A 27,360-nucleotide genomic window follows, 5' to 3' on the forward strand; every position below is an offset into this window, starting at 1 on the left:
CCGTATTTGTTTGGGTTTTAGATCCATATAAAAGATCATCATATTTGTTTGGGATCTAGCTCTATATACTATAAAGTATTATTTGAAAAGGTAGGGCATAGTCAAGCATTCAAAGTTTGTCACGTTATTTTATAACTAAGTAATAATGTGAATGATTATTTTCAGTCTCTTATACTATTTAACTGTTTTTATTGGTAACACCGGCACTTCATAAAGTGATGTTAATATTGTGACACATATATGATAATTTTAATTTTAAATTTGTTATTAAATGAATGGGACCCGGAAACTTCTAGGATGACAACCCATTGATCGATCCACGGAGACTTTTAGGAAACTTCTGGGAAACTTCTCGGATGACTCTTGGAAAGTTTTCCCCTACCCCATGACACAAGAGACTGAGAGAGCTTATAATATTGACAGCCCTCGCTCAGATCCAAGCACACCCAAAGCAAACTTCCCTAAGAGATAGAAAGGATCTGATATCTTTGGTGTTTAGAGATCCTACAATGGAGAAAGGGACGAATTCACGGGCATCATCTGGACCTTCATATGAGGTTTTTCTGAGTTTTCGAGGAGTAGATACCCGTTATGGATTCACCGATCATCTTTACCATGGCATGGTTGATGCCGGGATCATCGTCTTTAGGGACAATGAATCCCTCCATGTAGGTAAGGAAATTGGTGGTGAACTTCTACAAGCAATTGAGAACTCCAAGATCTACATTCCCATATTCTCCGAGAATTATGCTTCGAGTGACTGGTGCCTCCGAGAGCTCGCATGCATGGTCGAGTGCACCTCGAAATCAAATGGGAACAAAGAGATTCTGCCGATTTTCTTGGATGTGGAACCTGCTGATGTCAAGCTGAAAACTAACTTGTACAGACAAACATTTTCAAAGCACCGAAGACGTGGTGCACGGCGCAGTCATGGGAAAAGGCTCTCATTGAGGTGGGCAAGATAAAGGGATGGAACGGCAAAAAGATCAAGGGTAAATGTCTTAAAACTTTTCAACTGTCATATGGAGATTTCGTTTTCCTCCCTATTCAGTATAATTGTGGTATTGTTGGGGAAATTATAGTTTATTCATCTAGTCGATTCTATGTAGTTCAAATAGCGGTGGCGGCCGCTGCCGCTACTGCTATCGGCCACTATGGCGGTGAGAATGGAATTCTCACCAGCAGTGGCCAATAGTGGCCGCTATCGGTTGTATTGCTGCAATAGCTCTGGTCAATGGCACTATTGCGGTGGTTGTGCACGCTACTCATCCTGATTCTCTCTCCTCTTACTCTCGGTCTTTGACATAGTAGCCACGATCAATAAACAATTCTCCAAGCAGCTCCACCAAGTCGCCGACCAGCCACCACAAGCAGCTTGTCCGTCGGCCACCGCCACTTCCTTGTCGCCACCTAACACCAACCCGCAAGAAGCCTCCTCCGAGCCATCCGGTCCTCGCCCTTTCGCTCTCTCATTCACTGAGGCGAGTCGGATCCGGGATTTGGATGTCGGGTCTGATATCACCAAGCTCGGCCTTGGGCGACCGTCGCCCAAGGCCGATGACACCATCCCCAGCAGTCGCAAGGCCACAACCCACGTGATGTGGAGGATTGAGGCAAGGCCGAGATGGGCAATGCCACAAGAACGTGACGGTGACGGCCCAGGGAGGCGAGCGACGTCAACGGCATGGTGACTGAAATTTGGGGGAGCGGAGATAGATTGGGAAAAATCCGGATTGTTTTGGCGTCTAGATTATTTTGCGTACTTTCTGCAAATTGTAGGGGCAATTGAGTCACTTAGGAATAGTTTTACAACATAAAATTTATCCCTAACATGGTTGTTATGTCGTGGCAGCCAAGTAGATTTGATACAATCTGTTAAGCAAGCTGTATTGACTAAGCTGAACATCGGATTTAAAAAAAAAGTGACTGAACATCTAGTTGGAGTTGATGATCGTGTAGAAGCTATAATCAAAATGTTGCATGTGGAATCCGATAGCATACAATTCCTTGGAATCCACGGAATGGGCGGGATTGGCAAAACAACACTTGCCAAAATCATCTTCAACCAACTGTCTTCTCACTTCCGAGGCTGCAATTTCCTTTCCGACATCGGAGAGTCATCACGACGTCATGGTCTGGTACATTTGCAAAAACAGTTACTATCCAAGTTCCTCGATTCTCATTCTAACCTCGACCAAATTCACGACGTGGATGATGGGATCGACATGATTAAGAGAGTACTTTGCAATAAAAAAGTTCTCATTGTTCTTGACGACGTGGATGAGAAAGAGCAACTCAAAAGATTAGCAGAAAAGGGCAATTGGTTTGGTTCCGGTAGTAGAATTATCATAACTACTAGGGACCAAAGTGTCCTAATGATTGAGGGAGAAGCAACAGATGAAGGCCCTGTAAAAAAGTTTGCAAATGTTTGGACTTACGAAGCACATGCAATGGAATTTGATCATGCTCTTAAGCTTTTTAGTAGGCATGCTTTTAGAAGAGACTCTCCACCATACCATTATGCCTCCCTTTCAAAAGCAATTGTCACTACTTTGGGAAAGCTTCCATTGGCTCTTGAGATTACAGGTTCATCCCTTAACGGTAAATCCGAAAAAATATGGGTAGACACATTGAAGAAGCTAGAAGAAGCTCCTCCCATGGGAGTCCAAAAAAAATTGATGGTATCTTATGAAAGGTTAGATCATGCACAAAAGCAAGTATTTCTAGATATAGCTTGTTTTTTTGTTGGTCGGGACAAAACATACCCTCTGTACATGTGGGATGAATGTGGATATCACCCCCACGATTCCCTTGAAGTCCTCTCTCTCATGTCCTTGATAAAAATCAAAGACAACAATACTTTCTGGATGCATGATCAAGTGCAGGACCTCGGAAAGGAGATTGTCCGTCAAGAGAATTTCAACGATCCCCGCAAGCGTAGCAGAGTGTGGAATCATATGGAAGCCCTGAGCATTCTGCAGCTGAAAGAGGTATAATAACGGAATAGCAATTTATTTTCTTATGAATTGTTGCATACTATTCTTGCAAAAGGAAAAATTAATTGCTATTAGTGCTTAAAATTGTTTGCTGTTGACCTTCACATATGGACTTCTTGGTATTTCCATTGTCAGGGAAGTCGGAAAATAGAAGCACTATCTGTAGGATATCATGGAAATGAAGACGTTATTCTAAAGCATGATGAATTTGCTAATTTGCGGAACCTGAGGTTCTTTCGGGGGGGATAGGGTGTTATTTGTTGGAGACTTCAATAATCTTCTCTTCAATTTAAGATGGATTTCTTGGCAAAGTTGCCCTCCCAAGTTTGAGGCAACAAACTTTCATCTGACTAATTTAGTCATTCTTGACCTTTCACGGGGCCATATTTCTGAGGAATGGATTGGCTGGAACCAAATCAAAGTATGATTTGAGTCCTACTCCTTGCATACGCATATCGTTTCTTTTGCCATTTTTTTCTTACAAGTCATTACTCGTTATATATTGATCCAATTGTTTTGCAGGAGGCCAGAAAACTAAAAGTACTAGATCTCAGCTACTGCTACCACTTAAGGAGAACACCTGATTTATCTACGTGGGTATCCTTGGAGAGATTGGTTTTTAAAGGTTGTTCCAACTTAATTGAAATTAACTCGTCCATTGGTAAATTAAAGCTCCTAACTTCTTTGAACTTGGGGGGATGTCAGTCTCTTCGAGAGTTGCCTAAAGAAATAGGAAGTCTACAAGCTTTGATAGAGATTGTCATGCCTAATACGCTACATGAACTTCCGGAGACGTTTGGTAATTTGCAGTCACTGTTGACCCTCGATGTATCATATAGGCAGATCAACAAATTGACATACTCGATTGGAGAGCTGGTGAAACTTACGCGGTTGGATTTATCTAGCATATACATAAAGGAACTTCCAGATTCGATTGGGAAATTACAATCATTAGTTGAGTTGGATTTGTCGCGGACGAGAATTTGTCACCTACCCGATTCAATCGGCAATCTAAAGCAACTAAAGGTACTAAGGATGAGAGGCATAAGAGGGTTAACAAAATTGCCAAGTGCGATTGGGCTGGTGGAGAAGCTCGAAGAGTTAGATGCAAGTGGCTGTTACAATTTGAAAGGTGAAATCTCCGAAGAAATTGGGAGACTGTCCCGTTTGAGGATCCTAGACTTGTCAGACACACGTATATTCGGATTACCCATCACGGTGAGTCACCTCTCTAATCTCCAAATACTTAAGCTAGAAGAATGTCCTGAGCTGAAACAATTGCCGGAGCTTCCCCCAAGTTTGACTTGGCTGATATGGAGCACTTCTGGTGTCTGGTGTTCCCCCACGATAGCCTTCATCGGTGGCGCTAGAATTGGTGCCCTATCTCAACAGGGAACACTTGTCACCACTCTTCCCACTAGCATCAGTACCCTATCTCAGCTTAAATCACTATCATTGTCCTGCAAAAACGTGCAATTCCTCCCCCGGCTCCCGTCTAGTTTAAGAGAGTTACGACTTCAAGATCTGGCGACCACACGATCACCGGATTTTTCCAATTTGCAAAACTTGTCATTCTTGGAATTCTATGAATGTTCGCTAAAACTCTCGAGTATATTTGATGCGGAGTCGGAGGAACTCCGTGTGGAGCTCTGTAAGCTTAGAAAAGAGGACTCACCGTTGCAGCCGGAAATGAAAAGATTGAGATTATTAAAGATGGATGCTTGTGCGTTCCTTCCAGAAGTACTTGATCTGTCGCGCATGAAGAATCTATCCGAGGTAAGTCTGACACGTTGCCGTTCATTAGTCGAGATTCGTGGCCTTGAAGAATTGGGATCCCTTGGCTCCCTATCAGTTGCCTTTTGCCGTTCCATGGAGAGGATGTCAGACCTATCGAAATTGAAAGAGCTACGGAAGCTCGAGGTAACAAATTGTTGGAACCTAAAAAGCGTACAAGGTCTAAACCACTTGGGACCTTTAAAGGAGCGGAGAATGTTTGGTAATGGAGAGTTTGGAGGTGATACCTCAAACGCTGCCGCCGCGTCCGCCGTCATGCACAAAATTCCCATTGGCGGCTCCGATTCCTAGATTCGCTGCATTCTTTGGCGGGTCGCCGCGGCCTCCACCCTTGCTTCCGCCTCCGCCATCGCCTCTGGGAGCCCCATCGGCAGCTAGTTGGAATATGGCAACACCAAGTTTCGCACCATAACTTGCAAGTGGTAATTCTAAATTGCACACCAAATGCTTGCGCAATTGCCTCTTTCCCTGTTCGAATCTGGATATGAAGTTTTGTTACAGTGGTTTGATGGGTGAAGTTTCTGGTGTTGAGCTAAATGGGCATACTGTGCGAATGGACATCTTAGTTTTGATTTGGTGTGCAAACGGTGGTAAAAACCCCACATTTCAAGAGAAGTTTGTGTTCACGCTCGTTGAAGGGCATAGGGAGTTGAATCTTGCGGTGTGGAACGGCAATATCCTCACTTTGGGCATGTACGATCCGTTGAATCTATTCCTCTTTTCTTATGCATGTATAATTATGCATAAGGTTCAAAAGCAAAATACAAAAAAAAAATGTCAAAAGATAGAGTACACAAGATGACCTTTGTGTAAGAACAGTGGTGTGATTTCTCTAATTCACTCATTTGCAATAATAATGCTAGGTTCTAACTTTGCTTTCAAAATTACATGCTGACTGCCAAATTATTGTTGTTGTCATCGTCATCATCATCATTAGTAGGTTCGATTGCTTGACCGATTTGCTGGAAACTTGGGTGCTTCACAGTAGTGGCTGCATTTTCCATATCCATTTTAGTTAGTCATTTGTGTGTTAGGGTTTGGCATGTCATATTTGCCAACTTTTATTGTTTTATTGTCTATGGATATCATATATTTTGTTTTCTGGTGAAATATGAGCTATTTGAGAATATTGGGAGTATTTATTCCTTCCAGAAGTAAAATTCTTGCACAATTTAGTTGTCCCAGTAGTGACCATTGCTAGCGATACACTAGTTCTTCTAGCTAGATTCTAATATGGTCAATTTTGTAGTGGACCAAATAGCATACTCGTCTTGGTTTGAGAACAAGCCCTTGGATTTTTTCTTTTTATTTTCAAGAATATAGTTAGGCACTTACTAATATTTGATCCAACGGCTTTGAGATTAAAACATATTGATATGTCCAACCAATTCTGTAAGAATGACATTGTAAGGACCCAGGGTCTACACTGTGTAATATTGTCCGCTTTGGGCCCACTGACCCTCACGGCTTTAAAACGCGTTATACAGAGTAGAGAACCCAAGCCTTATAAACTAGCCCAAGACTCCCCCCTAAGCGATGTGGGACAAGAGACATGCCCCCCTTGCCATCCTAGAAGCCTGCCAGGAGCCGCTCCTTGTCCAGGCCCTCTGGCCCCGGCGACCACTCCCCGCCCTCGTCGGACCGGGTCGTTACATTCTCCCCCCCTTTGGGCACAGCGTCCCTGCTGTGGCCCCACACGCAGTCGGGAGTCGGCTCTGATACCATTTGTAAGGACCCAGGGTCTACACTGTGTAATATTGTCCGCTTTGGGCCCACTGACCCTCACGGCTTTAAAACGCGTTACACAGAGTAGAGAACCCAAGCCTTATAAACTAGCCCAGGACTCCCCCCTTGCCATCCTAGAAGCCTGCCAGGAGCCGCTCCTTGTCCAGGCCATCTGGCCCCGGCGACCACTCCTCGCCCTCGTCGGACCGGGTCGTTACAGACATGGACTACTTCCTGTAGCTAAAGTAATGGAGTCTTTACATATTCCCAAGGGTGTGAGATGGGTGTTGTTAAGAACCCTACATACTGCCAGGTAAACTTCGGTTCCTAAGAATCCTTTTGTGGGTCATGGTCAGCTGAACTAATGTGGGATTTCCAAATTGTTGGAAGTCATGTCACCCATGCATGTGCTATTGGAGCACTCATCTGAGTATTTTAGTATACTGTGGTACTTGTGAGTACTATGATTAGAAGGACAAATTAGATTTGTGCTATGTTTCGTTCTCAGATGGCTTATGTACAAAAAAGAGTTCGACACGAGCCATGTGGAATTCGTGAGAGATGGAGCAAAATGGTTGGTAGAGAACATAGAAATTAAACTTGGTAGGATTCGTCCCTTTTTCCTATTCTGATGCAATCTTAGTGAGAAAGCTCTTTTTCTCTTTTCTTTTTTTCTTTTTTGTTTGTGTGTGTTTGGTGGTTTGCTTCATTTTCATCTTATCGTCACCTTTTACCAAGACTCACTGATTTATAGTGCACTTCATGATGTTTCCTAATCGTGACCCACAAACCATGTTAGGATATATTTCTGTTAGGTAGCTACCTTTTCTTTTACCACCAATTTTTACTTGCAGCTTCACTACAAGCAAATGTTATTTTTCTTAGGCATGGCAACAAAAGCATACTTTCATCTTATTTGATTTTCTCCTTGATGACTCATGAGTCGCAGTATGGTGCTATAATAACTGTCAACATGAACACATGATATTTAGTTGATCTCTAAAGGCATTGGTGTGTAAGAAAATGCTCAAGCATATGTTGCTATCAAGCTTTTGAGCACTATGCAGGTTCGTTTTTTGTTAAACCTACCTCTTGAGAAATAGTGCAACTTGATCATCTATTTTTCTTCTTCTTCTGCAACTTGTAGATTATTACATGTTTGAGATTGAGATGCAATCTTGCATGACGCAGTCTGTGCTATTCAATGCATGAATTGATTACCTGTCTGTTACCGCATATGATGATTTGATTGCATTCCATCTTATCTTCCTTGAAAGCTGGGTAAGAAATTGATTTGACGTATGACAAACTTCCCCATCAAAATTAAGAATGACCATGTTGCATTGCTGAATTGCCTGGATTTCACATCGCTGCATTCTCATATGAAGTCTAGGCTCAAGAAATTGACACTACGGTAAAGCTACAAGAAATTGTTCTTGTTGAGAGCTTGAAACTCGAAGATGTACCCGTGGGAGTGTATACAGTCCATGTCTGCCTTTGAGATTGCTTGGTGCAAAAGGATCACCTATAAGATGCATCCTTATCAAATAACTTCTCTGAGTTTTGTTCTTTTTGAGGGGAATTAATTTGACGACTGCTTTATCTATGGCCATCATTATCGTTGTCACACGAGATCAACTTATCCCTGATTGGTTACCATATAGGTGGCAATTGAAGATTCTTTTGTTTTTTTCGTGACGTTGCATGTGATAATGCCAGGTGCTAACAATATTTCTTTTTTTGTTCCAGGGGAGTAGGAGTTATCAAAAGTGCCAAGTGAGAAAAGGCATTGCACGCACGTTCTCCTCAGACCTCAGATTTACTTTGATGGGGCGTGTTTTGCAAAGAATGTAGAACTTTAGTGATCATTTGAATATGTAATATTTCTATAGGCAAAGCAGAGGATATGGTTATGTTTACATAGATAATGTTACGCTTTCAAAATAAGACTTGTCTAGGCAAAGCAGATGATATGTGTGACATCCTGAAAATTGGTCCATTTGGGATTTATAAAATACTGAGTTTTATGAAATGTACTCGTAGTAAATTCTCGCCCGGAACTGATCATTCCTGGGATACTAACCATTGGGGAAAGGCTAATCAGGGATTAAATTCGTGCGACTAAGAGAAAATTTGATTGTGAATCGATTTTCGACCATAAAATCGTCGAGGTGACATTTTGAGCCATTGTTGGCCGATCCGAGGATAGCTAGGGGTCAGTTCGCCACTGTCATAGTAGTGGATCGCGGGTGATACCGCCAGACCACAAAATGAATTGACGAACGATCCTGAACTTATACCAAACGATCGTGCCCCTTGGATCTAGTGATTGATCCTCGCGATTTAAATGACAATGGAAGTCATCACGAACCGAATGAACTTGCACGTGACTCGAATTATTATCAGTCACGGGTCGAATATGCGAATTTCCCCAACGAGCCACCCGTTAGTTTGAGAAACGCTCGAGTTGCGTTTAATAAAATTTAATTATTTAATTGAGCCCAAATTGGACATCGGAAAATTAGGAAGTCACAACGGGACGTCAGGACGACGTTGTGGTTGGAACGTGCAATTTTGGATTGTCCCGAATCCTTCAGAAAAATTCAATTTCGGCAAGAAAATGGAAAAGTGACCATTTTGCCCTTGGGAATTTATGAAGGGCATATTTTATGAGGGAGGGGTATTTTGGTAATTTTGCCCTAGTTTTGGAAAATGACAATTTTACCCTTGGACTTTTTGAGAAATTTCCAAATTGCCCTTGGATATTTTGGGTAAGATTCGATCTCGGCCGTCGGTTTCAAGATAAGATCGAATCTGGACCGTCGGTTTGGTTTGTGAGTAACGGGCAAGATCATCATTTTGGCTATTGAATTATTGGTTTGACTATTAAAGGCCCCAAGACCCATTCTCTCTCCTCTATCTCTCTTTCCATTCGGCACACCCCCTCACGAACCCACCCTCTCCGGCCATCTCTCTCCCTCCCGCCGTGCCGCGCCGCCGCGCCATGCTGCCCGTCGCCGCCGCACCGTCCATACGCCGGCCGCCGTACCACCGCCACCACCCCGCACCGTCCGTCTCTCTACCCCTCTCTTCCCCGTGTGGCCGTGAACCACGGCCGAGCAAACCAAGGAGCTCGTCGCCGTCGCACCGCCGAGCCACGCCACCGCCGAGCCGTGCCAAGCCGCGCCGCCGTCTCCGTCAATCGCCACCGCTTTTCGCTCTAGCCGAGATAGTCTAGGGCTCAGTAAGTGGCGCTCTAAATCCTATTTAGGACGTCGGGTATCGGAGGATGATTTTGGGTGGATTTGGGTTTAATTAGGTATGGATTAGTAGGAATTTGGGTGTGGAATTGATTGGCGAGAATTAGAAATGAAATCGGGATATTTGATAGAAAATTTGGGGTTAAAAGCGGGCTGTGATTGGCTGTTCGGTGGACTGTGATATGCCGATCGGGGTGTAAATTGGATATGTAGAACCGGCGATTAATTATATGAAAATGTCGTGAAGAGCCGGAACTGATTTGGCGTGGTTTGGGTATAAAAAAATGCCGATTTGCGCGTTGGCTGTGTGTTTGTACTGTGACTGAATTATGATGGAGAAATTGGGTGCGTGATTGTGTGACTGATTGTTTGAAATATACCTATTGGGTGCACGCTTGGGCCAGACTAAACCAATTGTTAAATTGGCCATGTCAAATGCTTAGTGAAAATGAATTGTGTGTGAATTGATGCGTGCACGGGCCACGTGTGACTGGCCGATTGAGTGGCAAGTAACTGTTGGATATGTGCATGAGCAAGAGAGTGAATGTGGTGTGGCATGTGCGATCGTGAAAATTGTGCCGTCCTGAGGCGTGTACTTCAACGCGGGACGATGCCCGGTATTACCGGAAGACTGCCAAACCTGAGGCGTGTACTGTAACGTGGGTTGTGCAGTAGGTGGTAGATGTTGAGCCTGAGGCGTGTACTGTAACGCGGGCGAGAAACATGGCCTGAGGCGTGTACTGTAACGCGGGCCCTGAAGTGTTGTGATAAGTGGTCGCAGTGAACTTGAGGCGTGTACTGTAACGTGGGTCACTGGCGAGTGGCATGGAAAGAAATGTGGTGAGACAAGCGGGAATGTGTGAAACATGATTTAAGCATGCATGTGCTTGCATATGATGTGGGTCTGACTAACGTGCAGGATGCAAGCAGGATAGGCCCAGGTAATAATAATTTATGTGCCTGCTTTGTGCTAATTGTGTGTGTGATTATGTTTGGTGATTATTTGGAGATACGTGATAGCCTAGGTGGGGTTTAGGGTTGTACTTACTAAGATGTAGTCTCACGGTTGTTTCAACCCAACATTTCAGAACCCCGACAAGAGCAATGAATCCCCCGCCACCACCTGAGCATTTTGGAGTACCGGTGCACACCGAACAGGAAGTTTTAGAGTTTCCCATGGCTGACAATATGACCTGAATTAAGCATACTACTACAGTTTTTGTAGACGTAGGAGTACCACTATGGGAAGAGCATAAGTATGCCGCTTGGTTCTTCAGGGATGGGATAGACGAGTTTGGACCCGTCTGTGGTTTTGACGTCCCTTTCGATTTAGTTGGAGACTGGGACCAGACTGCCGTACCCCCTCCTGACGGCAAATTAACTAGTGCGGAAACTAGTATGGCTCAATCTGGATTGCATCCAGCGCCGGCAGCACAAGGATCTTCAGGGGCTGAGCACGAACCCGAAGGATCGCAAGCAGAATTCGACCCAATGGATATAGATCTAGAGCCAATTCCCGAAGAAGAACCAGAGGAGGTAGAACCCGAGGCGGAACTCGAGAACGAGTCTGCTGAGTTCGCAGAGCCTGAGGAAGAACCAGAATATATACTCCCGTATGAGTAGTTTATGGATCCAGAGTTTGTTCCGGAGTACGGGTCTGATGATGAGTCTGAACCGGAGGAGCAGGATGAGGGCCCAGCGGAGTCGGGTGATATAAACCACCCGATTGAGATTGAGGCCGAACTGGAGTCTTCGGAGGAATAGACTGTTCAGGAGAACTCGGACTTTGAGGACGAAGAATCAGATTCAGAGTAAACGCCGAGTAAGGGGCGTAGAGGCTAGTATAGGGGTTGAAGCTAGGTTTTCGGAGGAGTACCATTTTTGAGGATAGAATGCCCAGGTCATCGGTTCTTTTTTATATCGATGTTTTATAGTACGGTGTGCACATGTATATAACGGTTTGTAAAATTGTGAATATTATGGTATAAGTTTAAATGAGAAAAGAATATGTGTATTCTCCCTACTCTCCCCAGAGATGATTGTCAGGGTGAATTGTGGTTTCCGCTGTTGAATTAAATCTCTGATGATTATAAGTGGGGTCGGCGATACCCTGGGATATCGCATCATTCGACCGAAGAGGGATGTCGTGAGCTCGTTGGGGTTCGGGGCGTGACAATATGGTTATGTTTACATAGATAATGTTACGCTTTCAAAATAAGACTTGTCTGGGTTGTTCCTCATTTTTCTTCTTTTCTGTTAATAAAGAGCTGCTGGGGATTGAGTTCATTTGAACACATACTTGACGAGGCCCACCAAAACTGGTTATAGTGACACTTGAACAGAAGCCTTTGAGAATCTGTTTGGCTATTTGAGAGTAGTTCCCTCCGGTAGAATTGTACGTGACAAGGGCAAGAAAAAATCGTTTTTTCAAGTCTTTCCTATATTTATTTGCAAATGTTTTTGTACATGACATGCGTTTCTGGCGTGGTTTTAGATTGATTTGGCATTAGGATACGCCATTCTCTAGTGTTCTCTTGGTTGAGGTCTCATGGGGGTTGAAGTTTGCTTATATCACTGCAGTTTGATTTTTTTTTCCTTCTTTTACAGTCTGGTATCTTCTGCATTCTTGTGGACTATTTGATTGAGCTAATAGGGGTCTACTCTGACTATGTCCAGGTTTGGCTTGGTCTTATAGTCATTTCTTGATTCACATTACCCTTTTACCATGACGATACCCGAGGATAGTGTTGCTCAAAGTTCAGGCTAACTTTTTCTGCACCATCAACAGGTAGCTTCTTTACATGTCCACTGTTGAAATAGTGCGCCAACCTAATTTTCTCTCTTCTTTAATACTTCACTAACCGCTTCTTCTTGTTTTGTTCGAAAACCTTCGTACAATCACAGGAGCACTTGGCACCCGCTGGTTACGTGAAGATACAACCGTGAGTATGATTCTGTGTCAAGAGAGAAAATATTTAATCAGGGGTACTAGGGAGAATAAATTGCCAAACCACCAAATCTTATACTATACCTCGATTTAAGTATAATATCCATTTACAATATAAACTTATGCTACAACCGCCATTTATAAACCACAAAGCAAAATATGCACACTGAACTACCAAACTGCAAACCACCGATATCACAGAAAGATCAGTAGCCTGGGTAAGCACTACACCAAAATGGAACACTTCCAAACTCTTCCTCAGCTCCAAAACTAATCCCTATGCCCTCTAGATGGCATCCACTCTGACTCACTCTCTTCGGAATCCTCATTCGAATCTTCATCAGGCACATGCTCATCCGATGACTCCGAATCGGCCTCAATCTCGATCGGGTATTCTACAACATCATGATCAGTGTGCATAACAATCCCAAAACGCTGCGGCGGCGGCGACGGAAGGTTCATGGCTCGGGCGGGTGCTTTGAAATGGTTTGGTTGATACAACCATGAGACACTTCTCAATAAGTACACAACCTAAACCTTACCTAGGCTACCACGTATTCCAGACAAGTCCAGACACCGAATCAAGCAACACACAAACAATGTCCACACAATCGTACTTACCTGGTTTTCAATACACGCAACCTACACGTTAGTCTTACATTCACATTTACAAATCGCATGCACTTTCCAACCTAATCTCATGCTCGAAGGCACATGTCAAACACACCACATTTCCGAACTCCACAATTCACACTCGTTCACGCACCACCACATCATTTTCATTTAACTTGTCACATCGCACCATCTCGTGCTCAATCACTTTCCTCAGCCCGCGTAAACACGCATCAGACCTATAGGATCGCGACCCGCATAAACAAGCCTCAGGCCCGATCCCATTCTCACTTTCTTTCCTCAGCCCGCGTAAACACGCATCAGGCCTACATGATCGCGACCCGAGCATAACACGCCTCGGTCCGATCCCATTCTCACTTTCTTTCCTTAGCCTACGTAAACACGCATCAGGCCTACATGATCGCGACCCGAGCATAACATGCCTCGGTCCGATCCCATTCTCACTTTCTTTCCTCAGCCCACGTAAACACGCATTAGGCCTACATGATCGCGACCCGAGCATAACACGCCTCGGTCCGATCCCACAGTCGTATCACGACCCGCGTAAACACGCCTCAGGCCGGTTCAATTCCCCGCGTAAACACGCCTCAGGGATTTAGTGATCACACGAACATACCAACACACCGTATTTTATCTGTACCCCGCGTAAACACGCCTCAGGGCTTTTTAGTGATCACACGCACATCACACGCCTCAAATCTCACACGTTCACATACTCGAACATTAATTAAATGCACCCAATTCAACCATTTCAATTCAGCCCACATACAAACACACATCAAGCATCAATTCCATTCACGAGGGCAGCAACTATTCAACCTCAACAACCCCACCATTCCGCTCATAAAAATGAACATCCATAGAATCAGGGTAAATCTGGGCAGTTTACACAATGACCGAAATCCCATCAAAATAAATAGCAAACGAACTCCAAAAATTCTAAATTTTGGACATATCATAAAAAACATCTTGATAAACATTTCTTATGAAGAACACGAAATCCAGTTCAATCTGCAACCAAGCCTTTTTTCCCCTCGAAATCAGACCAAAATCAGTTCGCTCTAACAGACTATTTTGTCCTCAAAATACATTTCTTTCAACACACAAATCACCTTGAAAAGCTTTGAAATTTTTATATGTCATAGAAAAGAAATTCTCCAACAACTTTTGTGAAGGAATTTTATTGAAAATAGATCTGGAAAATTTCATAAAAATTCAGCAAGACAAGAAGGTCGGGATGAACAGTGTTCCTGGCAGTTTTAAGACGGTCTGAAAATGGGTTTTAGTGCAACCCAAATGGCCTCTAAAAATTTCAAATTTAAAATATGTTATACTTCAAGATGTTGGGAGTAACTTTCATGAGAAAACTTCCTCAAATTCGGCCCACAAAATTCTCCACAAAAATAGCAAACCGGACGGGTACAGTAGTCACGAATCCGAGTTTTGAACTAAACAACCAAGATTCAAGTTCTAGCTCACACCCATGGATCTCCAACCCACAAAACTCATTCCCAAATGTCTAATCCAACATGCAACAGCCACTAACAACCATGATCATCCACCAACAACCACGATCAACACCCTAATCAACCCCTAAACTACCCTAAACTGCGTCTAAACGAGTCCGATAAATACCGATGTCCTAGACAAGGGTTAGATTGCGACTTACTTGGAAATTTCCAAGGAAAATCAACCTATCCAAGGTTGACTAGGCGGTTGGAACGCGGCGGCTACGGCGGTGACCTTGCAGTGGCGACGATCGGCAACGGCGGCGGCGCGGCCAAGGGGAGAGGGGCGATCGGCAGTGAGGGAGAGGAGAGTTGCCGAGAGAGAGAGAGAAATGAGAGGGGGAGAGAGAGAAATTGGTTTAAAAACCAATAATTGAACCCCTTTATGCAAAATGACCATCTTGCCCCTCTCTCTACTTTTCAATCAACGGTCGATATTCGTTCTTATCCTGATATCGACGGCCGAGATTGAATCTTTTCCAAAAATATCCAAGGATAATTTGGGAATTTCATAAAATTCCAAGGGCAAAATTGTCCAAAAATTGTCATTTCTAAAGTTAGGGCGAAATGACCAAAATGCCATTCCCCGATAACACTTAGCCTTAACAAAGCTCCAGGGGTAAAACGGTCATTTTCCATCCTTCGCCGAAATTCAGTTTTTCTGAAGGATTCGGACAATTCCAAGACTAAACATTCCAATAACAACGTCGTCCAAATGTCCTGTAGTGACTTCCTAAATTTTTTATGCCCAATTTGGTCTTTAATTAATAACTGAATTTTATATAACGTAACTTAAGCGTGTTTCAGACTAACGGGCGGCTTTTGGGGAAATTCGCATATTTGACCCGTGACTAATACTAAATCAAGTCACGTGCAAGTTCATTCGGATCGTGACGACCTCGGTTGTCAATGTAATTGCGAGGATCAATCGCTAGTTCCGACGAGCGCGATCGTTTGGTATAGGTTCTGGATCTTTCGTCAACTCACCTCGTGGTCAAACGAAATCACCCGTGATCCACTCGTATGACAATGACGAACCGGCCCATAACTATCCTAAGATCGGCCTACATTGGCTCAAAATGTCACCTCGACAATTCTATGGTCAAGTTAGGCTACCCAACCACTGCCCAATTTTTGATGAACGTGGTTATGTTGTTCGTGGCCTAGCTTGTGGTTGTCTTTTTGTGAATTCTGTAAGTTGTGCCAAGTATTTTAATAAAATGCATTTATTGATTAGTGCATATACTATCCCTTTGTCATTAACTATCGTCAGGGTTGCTTAGATTTCGCTTCCGCTTGCGTATTCATGTGGGTGTTTCGTTTGGGTCGGCGACGTGTCCTGGGACGTCGCATTCGAATACGACCTTTGAGGGGTGTCGCGAGCCCGCTGAGGCTCGGGGCATGACAAATGCTGCCCACTCTCATCGGACTAGGTCGTTATAGTCACAGCGTCTAGCTTGATGCATGCCAAAATTGTTCAATCTAGTCAAGCGTTGTTGCGGTTTTGAGCTTAACGCCTACTTTTTAAATTCAAGCCATGGAAAAGATGAGAGAGAGATAGAGGTGGTGAAGAGATACATATAAAGGCGGTGGCAAACTTGTGGAGGGTGCCGGTGGTGTAGGGGGAGTGGCGGCGTCTATCAGGGTGAGGGATGGTGCGTGATGGTGGGGAGAGAGAATGGGATTAGAATTGATGTGGTCGAGGAAAAAGGTATCTTATATGACAGTTATATCACGTGATAGTGGCACGTGATATAACAAACCAATAAAAAGTGAGTATTTCCAACATTTAACTTTTAATTAGGGTGAAATGTATTTTGCACGGGCAATATGGATAAACCAATTACACCACGTCAATCATGTGCCTAGCACATAAAATTCATTTCATAGTAAACGGGTAGTTTAATTTTTTTAGTTAAGGATTTTGGTCTAAAGATGAGCGTTGCTGCAAATATCAAAAATTGGGAAGCGGATTTGATATAAATAAAAAGTTTTAGAGGATTTTTTTTAATTTTCTTTGATCATTGCTCAAAAACTATCTTCATTTTCTATCCCGATTTTACTTCATATCCTCAATTTTCAAGGGAATAAATCTATGATTATGTGTTGTCACTTTTGTAGCTTTGTCATCTGGCTTCAAATTTTAAGTTGTCCTTAAATGAATGGGACCAGGAAACTGCTGAGATGACAATCCGTTGATTGACCAATAACATCGAGAAGACCTGCAAGAATCAAAATGATCGATTCATCTTCAAAAGGAAGTTCACTTTTCAACCGGTTTAAAGAGTACTCGCACATTTGATGAAGTTTTCCAATGTAACTACGAAGAATAATTTGGCTATTTCGGAGATTAGCATTTACGTGTCGTTTTCTTTCCGTGACCAACGGTGAGAAGTTAATGAATGTCAACCAATAAAACATTTCCGAGACCCAACTATATAATTATTTTTCTTGTTTTTCCTTTCTATCATTGTTGCAATGAATTTCCACGATCTTTCGAGTGTTGGCTGCATTCAGGAAGAAACACGTGAAACGTCGGGAGACATTGAATCGGCTCGGCGGAATCACAACTAATAATACAAATCCAAAGATGGTATTGTGTAAGCACATCCATACACCAAAGTTGTCTTCCTACCTAATTCTATTTTTTAAATTGCAACGATAATATAATTGTCGTGCTTTTACGATACGTTAGTTAATTTAATGAAATAGCCTATTTCTCTATCATTACCCACAACCTATTTTTAAAAGGCAATTATTGATTCTTAACATTAGGTAGAATGTCACTATCCTAAGATTTCGTTCACGTTATCTTGCTGGGAGATATAATAAGGACCAAGACTTACACCGTAATAAAGGACCAAAACACATAATTAACGACTGCTGAGCTAGAATTATTAATTTTTCTTTTTCCGGCCAAATCAGACATATTTTTTTGTCATCGGCCTAGATTGATACAAATTGAAAGTCCGACACATTATGAACAGCCAGCAAAGAAAAAAACCCACTTATGGTCCTTTAGAATTCATTAGTGGATTTATTTAGGTAGTTCCAATAGCTCTTTCCGCGACTATTTTAAAAAGTCAAGGTCAGTGATTGTCGATCAATAAAACATTTCCAATGTGCAAATATTGTATCCTCCATGTTTGCCCTTTTGTTACAATTTCATGGCTATATAGATATCCGTATGCAATTTTTTTTGGCAAAAGGACACTATAAGTGCCATAACTTGTGTACGGCGCTCACTTTGGTGCCATAACTTTTTTCGGATCACTTTGGTGCCAAGTCGGAGGAAAAACGATCACTTAAGTGTCATAACTTTTTTTTGGATCACTTCAGTGCTAAAATTTTTGAAAAACGATCACTTAAGTGCTAAAAATTTTGAAAAACGATCATTTAAGTGTTAAAATTTTTGAAAAACGATCACTTAAGTGCCAATCTCCGGCTAGACTCCGGCGAGCCACGTCAGCTTCAGAAATTAATAAAAAAAATGCCACGTCAGATTTCCGGCGAAAATTTGTGTACGGCACCGGAGTTGGCACTTAAGTGATCGTTTTTCAAAAATTTTAGCACTTAAGTGATCGTTTTTCAAAAATTTTAGCACTAAAGTGATCCAAAAAAAAGTTTTGGCACTAAAGTGAGCGCCGTACACAAGTTATGGCACTTGTAGTGTTCTTTTGCCAATTTTTTTTTGTTTATTCCGGGTAGTAGCCATTCATTTTTCTAACCTTTAATGATGATGTATCGTATCTAATAAAAGAAGCCTAGTTGCAATGAATTACCAATCACTGATGACGTGTTTTGCAATCTTATTTAAATACAATGACTGTAAACCGCGTTCTATTTTTAAATTTTTTTTACTAATGGACATGAATTTCCTGAATGAGTCGTAAACCACGTGCCATTTTTTATTTGTTTTTTAGTGTTCGAAGATGAAGATCATATCTTTGTTTCCACATTCAACCACCAAATCCAATTACCTAGTGTCACGCCCCGAACCCCATTGGGCTCGCGACACCCCTTGAAGGTCGTATTGAACGCGACGTCCCAGGACGCGTCACCGACTCAAATGAAACACTCGAAGACAAACGCAAGCGGAAGCGAAAATCAAATAACCCGAACAATAAATAATGACAGAGGGATAGCCCAAAACAATAACTTCATAATAAAAGCTTGAGACCACAATTTCATGCATAGGCTCTTAACGTTAGTATCCACCTTCATCATCCAAAAGGGACCGGTGATAGGGTAGACTACGGAATACGTAAAAAGGGCTCTATCAAAAAGCTTCTAAGCCCAGCACCTAAACACCCCTACGGTGCCCAATCTGAATTGGACCCTGAAGGTTCTGACTCCGTGTCCGAGTCAATCTCGATCGGCTCCTCCTCGTGCTCGGATACCATAGGCTCCTCCTCGTGCTCGAACACCATAGGCTCGTCCTTGGGCTCGGGCTCGGGCTCTGGTGCAGGCTCGGGTTTTGGCTTTGGTACGGGCTCGGGTTCTGGCTCTGGGTTCTCCGGTGGATCGTCGGGGTCCACCACCTCACCATCGGGAGTATACTTGTCCCAGGGCTCTCAATTCACCGTATCTTCGCTAGCATGCTGTAGCCCCTCAAAATCATGGATTGGCCCAGTAGTCTCCAACCCGACACGATGAAACTAGGCCAAATAGGTGTGGCGCTGTAAGTCCTCTAAACCTACATCTACCCAGACTGTTGTAAGGTGCCTAATGTAAAACTGATCTGGGCCTACAGGATATTCGGTCTCCTCATGCACCGTATGCATGGGGACCCTAAAACGTCTAGCTGGCGGCATGCTCAAGGACAGGGATCTGAAAAGGTTTACACTACAGCAATGAGAATAAATCTCAATAAGCAGACAACTTATTCCCCACCTAGGCCAATGCGTACCTAGACAAGCCTAACATGCGATCTAGCAGCCAACACATTCGTATCCACACAAGCATACTTACCTCGCCTCGAATTAAGTGCCAACTCTGCGTATTAGTTAAATCACCATAATGCGATAATAACTCAAGAACGTAATATAAACACTCAAGCACCATAATCATGTACATTCACTCAGTTTAACCAAACACATTTCGCATGCGTGGCCGAGAAACTATCCACGACCCGCATCAACACGCCTCAGGTCCAATCTCACAGCCCGCGTCAACACGCCTCAGGCTCGGCCCTCCGATTAATCCAAGCTCAGTCCCGCGTAACCACGCCTCAGGACATTTCTCTCGACCCGCGTAGTCACGGCTCAGGTCATTTCTTGCCTTTCTAGCCACACCCGCGTAACCACGCCTCAGGTTGGCAGCTCTCCGATCAATCCGGGTTTAGTCCCGCGTAACCACGCCTCAGGACATTCCTCATGCACATACACCACAACACAATTCGCCATTCTAACACGTCGTACAAATCAACTTCAAATCACCAATTCACTACGCTAGCCCACCAATCCGACTTTCAAGTCGGAACGTTCAAACGTCAGTTTCACCAACAAACGCCCCAACAATACGGTCATTGAACCCACATAAATCAGCCACTAATTAAGCGACACAATCACCACAATTTAATCCACTAATTAGCCACTAATTTCGATGTTAATTAACCCCTAAACAAGTCTAAAAATACCAAAAGTACTAGGTAGGGTTTAGAGAGTCGCTTACCAAAATTTGGCCCGGGAAAAATCGGCTAGGGGCCCAAAATGGCCCGGGCGAACAGTGGCGGCTTGGCGCGGGCGAGGGCACAGTGGGCATAGCAGCCAGCCACGGCGCTCGGCCACGGACAGGGCAACGGCCTGGGCGGACGGGCAACGGCTGGGCTACTCGGCAAGCTGTTGGGCAATGACGGGCACGGCCTGGGGCAGCGGCCAGGCAATGGCGACGGCGGCGGCGGCTAGGCGACGGTGGCTCGGCCATGGCCGGGACAGTCCGGCCAAGGCTGAGCTGGGGTGGCCCGGGCTATCCAAGCGAGCACGGCGGCTGCTGGTGGCGGTAGAGCTGCTAGGGGAGCTGGGTGGTGGCGGGCGGAGCAGCGGGGGCCGGAACGGTAGCGCGCGGCGGCTGGGCAAGCGACGGAGCCGGGGTGAGCCGAAAACAAGGGAGGCGTTGGGGGAGAAGAAAAAACAGGGGAAGGGAGGTGGTGGCAGCCAAAGGGGGCAGCAGGGCGGCGGAGGTGGCTGAGGGGAAAGGCTGGGTGGCGAAGGTGGAGCGGCGGTAGCCGGAATGGCGACGCGTAGCGGCGGCAAAGCCTAGGAGCCGAAACAAGGGAAGGCGCCAGGGAAAAGAAAAACAGGGGAAGGGGATGGTCGCGCGGCGGCCGGAGGCGGCACGGCGGCGTCGCGGGCGGCTGGGCAACAGAGGACGGGCCGACAAGCGGCTGGGCAATGCCGGACCGCGGCGGGCGCGGCAGCGACCTGCTGCTGCATGTGAAGGGGAGGGAAAGATAGCCAAGCCGAGGGGGACGGGCGGTATGGCAGTTGACTGGGCGGCGGCGCCAGGCGGACTGCCGGTGATGGTCGGGCGCGGCGAGGGGGTGGGCTGGGGACGAGCGGTGGTCGAGCAGGAGCAGTGACGGGGGAAGGAGGAAAGGAAGAAGAAGAAGAAGAGAAGAAGAAGAAAGAAGGAAAAGAAAAGAAAGAAAAAGGAAGAGATAGAGAGGGAGGGTTTGCATGGGGGGAAAGGGGGAGGGGACGTGCGCGTAGGGGAGAGGCGTGGCAGAGAAGAGAGAGAGAGAGAGAGAGAAAGTCAAATTGCACTCAAGTGTGATCCAATGGCCACAAATCGATCTCGTTGACTGATCCAACGGCCACTAAAAATCCTAATTCAAATAAAAGAAAAGGCCAACAAACACTGAGTAAAATAAACCCAGAGGGAGGTATATTGGTCAAAATCCGCACCCGGTCCAAATTTTCACTTTTCCACTATTCCTGGCAATATCGACGCTGGCCACAATAATATCGACATCGTCCAATTAAATTCATCACGAAACTCCGAGAAATCTGACACCAAAGTTCGGGCTCTAAATAACGGTCAAATTCGATCGAATGCGATTTTAGCGAAATCTCAAATTTAAAATAACCCGAGAGTAATCAGTTCTGGACGAGATTTAACTATAAGCGCACTGACGAAATACACGTTTTATAAATCTCAAAAATGGGTCGAAATTCGGAATGTCACAACTCTTCCCCCTTACAAAAATTTTGTCCTTGAAATTTACAATCCAACCCAACTATTCGAACAAATGGGGATATTGATGTCGCATCAACTCTTCGCTTTCCCACGTCGCACCTTCAATTCAATGGTGCTCCCAAATTAGTTTGACCATTGGAATTGTCTTGTTCCGTAGCACTCGTTCTATTCTGTTCTTGATCCTTATTGGCCTTTTCACGTACGACACTCTGTCGTCCACGTCTATTTCTTCATAATTTAACACGTGGGTCGAATCCAGTTCGTATTTCCTTAACATAGACATGTGGAACACATTGTGAACCTAGGACAAATTTAGCGGTAGTGCGAAACGATAGGCCAAAGTGCCAATTCTCTCTAAGACCTCGAATGGGCCACGTACCTTGGGTTCAACTTCCCTTTCTTGCCAAACCGTGACAATCCTCTCATAGGCGATACTTGAAATTCCAAAGGCCTACGTCTCCAGTCTCAATAATTCTTTTGGCGACTCTGAGCAGTCTTAAGCCTGTCCCGAATCACCTTAACGGTCTCGACTGACTGCTGAACTAACTCTAGACCCGTGATGCTTTTCTCACCAACTTCATCCTAACAAACCGATGTTCTGCAAGCTCTGCCATACAGCGCTTCAAATGGTGCCATTCTGATACTCTGCTGATAACTATTGTTGTAAGCAAATTCCACCAAATGCAACTGTTCCTCCCAACTACCCTTAAAATCCAATACACATGCCCGCAGCATATCTTCCAATGTCTGAATCATCCTTTCAGACTCGCCATCCGTTTGGGGATAATAGGCCGTGCTAAACTGTAACTTCGTTCCTAATGCCGTATGAAGACTTTTCCAAAAAGCGGCAATAAACTTAGGGTCACGGTCTGAAGTAATCGTCACTGGCACTCCGTGAAGATGGACTATTTGTCGCACGTATATCTCGGCATACCTTTCCAAGGTGAAGTCCTTTCGCACCGGCAGAAAATGGGCTAACTTTGTCAATCGATCGACTATCACCCGAATTGAATCATGACCCCTCTGACTCCTCGGTAATCCCATGACAAAGTCTATTATGATGTGTTCCTACTTCTACTCGGGGATTTTCAATGGCTGTAACATTCCACCCGGCTTGCAATGTTGCACCTTTACTTGTTGACATGTTAAACACTTGGCCACGTGCTTGGCCAATCCACTTTCATGCCATTCCACCAATAATGCTGTCGCAAGTTCTGATACATCTTCGTACTACCCGGGTAAATATTGTAATTACTACGGTGAGCTTCTGACAAAATTTCTTCCTTCAGTTCTGCATCACCGGGCACACACAACCTTCCACGGAATTTCAGAATCCCATCCTCGGGTACTTGAAAGTCCGATTTCCTTTTTGCGACATCCATTTTTAGAACCTTCTGAATCTCCGGGTCCGTTGACTGTAAAGCCTTAATCTTAGTCTAGATATCCGGCTCAATCCTTAATGCTGCAAGCAGACTTGAGACATGACTCACTTCAAACTTAAACTCTGAATCCGGCACTCCTTCCAACAGAGTCCATTCCTTGACCATCATATGCGCAATACTCGATTTCCGGGTCAGTGCATCCGCTACTTTATTAGCTTTTCCGGGGTGATATAGAATATCGCAGTCATAGTCCTTAAGGAGTTCCATCTACTGACGCTGTCTCATGTTCAATTCCTTTTGGGAGAACAAGTACCTTAAACTCTGATGGTCCGTATAAATCTGAAATTTCTCCCCACACAAGTAGTGTCTCCAAATTTGAAGAGCGAAGATAATCGCGGCCAATTCTAAGTCGTGCGTCGAATAATTCAGCTCATGCGGTCTCAATTGTCGTGATACGTATGCCACTACTCTTCCGTGTTGCATTGGCACGCATCCCAATCCCCTTAGCGATGCGTCACTGTAGATCTTATATCCTCCCGGACTTGACGGGATGGTCAACACTGGTGCGGTCGTCAACCTCTGTTTTAACTCCTGGAAACTTTTTCACACTTATCCGTCCATTCAAACCTCGTTTCTTTTTTTAGTAACCGCGTCAACGGTGTCGCTAATACCGAAAACCTTTCCACGAAGCATCTGTAATAACCTGCTAGACCCAAGAAGCTCCGAACCTCGGTCACTGTTGTTGGCCTCGGCCAATTCGTGACGGCTTCAATCTTTGTCGGATCCACTGCAATTCCTTCTCCAGATATCACATGTCCTAAGAAAGCCACTCGATGAAGCTAGAATTCGCACTTGCTGAACTTAGCGTAGAGTGCATGTTCCCTTAAGGTCCGTAGAACTTTTTCCAAGTGTAACTCGTGCTCGGCTGAACTCTTTGAGTATACCAAGATATCATCTATGAATATAATTATAAACTGATCCAGAAATTCCTTGAGTACCCGATTCATTAAATCCATAAAGGCTGCAGGGGTGTTAGTCAATCCAAACGGCATCACCGTAAACTCATAATGCCCATACCTCGTCCTAAATGCCGTTTTTGATTTATCCTCCTTCTTAATCCTCAATTGGTGGTAACCCGTCCTCAAGTCGATCTTAGAAAATATCGATGCTCCTTGCAACTGATCAAACAGGTCGTCTATCCTTGGTAGTGGGTACTTATTCTTAATGGTCACCTGATTTAACTGTCTGTAGTCAATGCACAACCTCAAAGACCCATCTTTCTTTCTCACGAATAATACTGGCGCTCCCCATGGAGACGCACTCGGGCGAATAAAGCCCTTATCCAACAACTCCTGCATTTGAATATTTAATTCCTTCAACTCTAGCAACGGCATCCTATAAGGCGCTTTCGAGATCGGTTCTGTTCCAAGGGCCAACTCAACCATGAACTCTACTTCTCTATCAGGTAGCAATCCCGGTAATTCCTGAGGAAAGACATCGGGAAAATTGCGCACCACGGCTATGTCTTCCAGCCTCGGCTCTCCGGCCGTCGAATCAACTACAGTCGCCAGAAATCCTTGGCACCCTTCGTCTAACAGCTTTGTCACCTCAAGTGACGAGATTCAAGGGATCGAGGTTCCTCCTCGGTTTCCCACAAATTCGAATCTCGGATGTCCAATCGGATTAAATTGGATCACCCTGTTACTATAATCCATTACAGCTTTCTGTTTAACTAACCAGTCCATACTAACAATCACATCAAAGTCATACATGGCTAAAACCGCCAAATCTATCCTTCCTTCCCTATCACCAATCACTATCTTACAATCAGAGCATCCAAACGCAATCAGCACTTTATCATTCTGCGAAGTACTCACACACAACATAACTTCAAGCAGTTTCGGCTCAATTCCAGACAATCTAACGAATTGCTCAGATATAAACGAATGTAACGCCCCCGGATCAAATAAAGCATATGCAGCATGATCACAGAGAGAGAGAAACCGTATCTGTGACCACGCCAGACGCGTCCTTAGCTTCCCTCCTCGCCATTGCATATACTCGTCCTTGGACCGGCGGCCTATTTTGATTAACCGGTTGAATAGCTCCGAACTGATTCCCATTCCGAGGTGATGGTGGCAGTAGCGCAGGTGACCTAACTTTCCTGTTGTTGGGACATTCCCTCATCTGATGGCCCCTTCCGCCACATTTAAAGCACGCTTCGCCCCTATTTAGGCAAGGTCCATTCCTGTGTCTCCCTCCACATAGCCTACACGGGGCGTTCTGATAATGGTTTGGCTTCCCGATATTTCTCTGAACGGGAGGGACAAAACGATTATTTCCCATCATGGGTCTCTTCCCAAAACGACGGTTGTCCCAAGCTGGGGCCAGCCTCGATCCAGAGGCGGCAGCCCGATCCATCAAATCTCGCTCAATTGCCTGAGCTCGGTCATATATCTCATGATAACCCCTCAGGTTCATCGATATCATTTGACTGCGAAGGTCCGGCTTCAACCCATCCCGGAACCTCCTGGCTTTGTCCACTGGGTCCTCTACCATTCTTGGGGCAAATTTGGACAGCCTTGCAAACTCGGTTTCATACTGATCCACAGACATTTGACCCTGGCGAAGTCTCATGAACTCAGACAATTTCTGCTCTCGGGCACTTTTCGAGAAATACTTGCCATTGAAGGTCTCAGTAATATGGCCCAAGTCGAAGCAGTGCCAGCAGAGAACACTTGACCTCTGGTAGCTCTCCACCAATCGCTTGCATTTTCCTGAAGCCGGTTTACTGCTAGGGTTACCTTTTCCTCTTCAGTGCATCCCAGCACCTCAAAGGCTTTTTCTAGCTCTTCCACCCATCGAGGTGCAGCCTCAGTATTACCTCTTCCATCAAACCTCGGAGGTTTCAACTTCAAAAACTGCTCAACCAGCTTAGACATCGGCCTATTTGCCTATACTTGGCCCTGAGCGGGGTGCCCACCATTCCCGTCATTCCCATCGTTTCCATGGTTTCCATTATTCCCATTGGCTCCGTTGGCAACGGCAACAGCGGCCTCAGCAGCAGCAGCGACAATAGCATTCCGTTCTTCAGTCTGTCTACCCATTAAAATTCCGACTTCTTGTAGTACCCTCAGAATTCCATCCACCCGGGGATCCTCTGCAACTCTAGCTTGCGGGGCCACACGAACACAACCTCGACCTCGACCTCGACCTCTTCCTCGGCCACTCATTCCCATGGGATCTCACCCTCGCCTACCTACTATAATTCCACGCAGGAATTAGAGACCTAAGCCAACTATACCAGTCTAAAGCCCTAGGCAGTGAATCACAACAACAATTCACTAAGCAGGCAGCCAATCACAAACAACATCCAATCACAACCAACAGAGTTCGTGCACTTACCTCAGGTCCTGACGCACCTGCACCTCACATATTATTGCATAAAATCACTCAGCAATCACAATCAAACAGTCTGGGATACGCATGGCACACGAGTCTCCCTAACTAGCTACCCTAAAGTCATCGCTCCTTATCACTCCAGGCTTCGACCAATTTGGATCAAGTTGACCTTGCTCTGATACCAAATCAATAGGGGATGTCACGCCCCGAACCCCAACGGGCTCGCGACACCCCTCGAAGGTCGTATTGAACGCAACGTCCCAAGACGCGTCGCCGATCCAAACGAAACACGCGAAGATAAACGCAAGCAGAAGCGGAAATCAAACAACCCAAATAATAAATAATGACGGAGGGATAGCCCAAAATAATAACTTCATAATAAAAGCTTGAGACCACAATTTCATGCAATAGGCTCCTAAGGTTAGTATCCACCTTCATCATCAAAAGGGACCGGCGGTAGGGTAAACTATGGAATACACAAAAAGGGCTCTATCAAAAAGCTTCTAAGCCCAACAC

General features: G+C 44.7%; 1 protein-coding gene and 1 pseudogene across 1 annotated transcript; both read left to right on the forward strand.

The window, feature by feature from the left end:
• Nucleotides 1-432: 432 nt before the first annotated feature.
• On the forward strand, nt 433-1,981 carry LOC130137629 (disease resistance protein L6-like; annotated as a pseudogene).
• Nucleotides 1,982-2,021: 40 nt separating this feature from the next.
• On the forward strand, nt 2,022-8,033 carry LOC115661345 (disease resistance protein RPV1-like). Its single transcript, XM_056309168.1, has 6 exons — nt 2,022-2,990; nt 3,132-3,226; nt 3,291-3,417; nt 3,519-5,483; nt 6,756-6,828; nt 7,024-8,033. Exons 1-4 carry the CDS (start codon nt 2,022-2,024, stop codon nt 5,079-5,081), a joined length of 2,754 nt encoding a protein of 917 aa, XP_056165143.1. The 3' UTR covers nt 5,082-5,483; nt 6,756-6,828; nt 7,024-8,033.
• The last annotated feature ends 19,327 nt before the right edge of the window (nt 8,034-27,360 follow it).

Source organism: Syzygium oleosum, unplaced genomic scaffold, assembly GCF_021117445.2.
Source record: "Syzygium oleosum isolate NSW1041296 unplaced genomic scaffold, Sole_v2.1 Sole_v2.03, whole genome shotgun sequence".
NCBI classification, from domain to species: domain Eukaryota; kingdom Viridiplantae; phylum Streptophyta; class Magnoliopsida; order Myrtales; family Myrtaceae; genus Syzygium; species Syzygium oleosum.

What these genes read in the sequence shown, in the direction of transcription:
- LOC115661345 (XM_056309168.1), top strand. Translation starts at nt 2,022, where the DNA reads ATGGGCGGGATTGGCAAAACAACACTTGCCAAAATCATCTTCAACCAA. An exon ending in GCATTCTGCAGCTGAAAGAG is followed by an intron (nt 2,991 to 3,131) that starts GTATAATAACGG and finishes TTCCATTGTCAG; the next exon opens with GGAAGTCGGAAAATAGAAGC. An exon ending in TTGGCTGGAACCAAATCAAA is followed by an intron (nt 3,418 to 3,518) that starts GTATGATTTGAG and finishes ATTGTTTTGCAG; the next exon opens with GAGGCCAGAAAACTAAAAGT.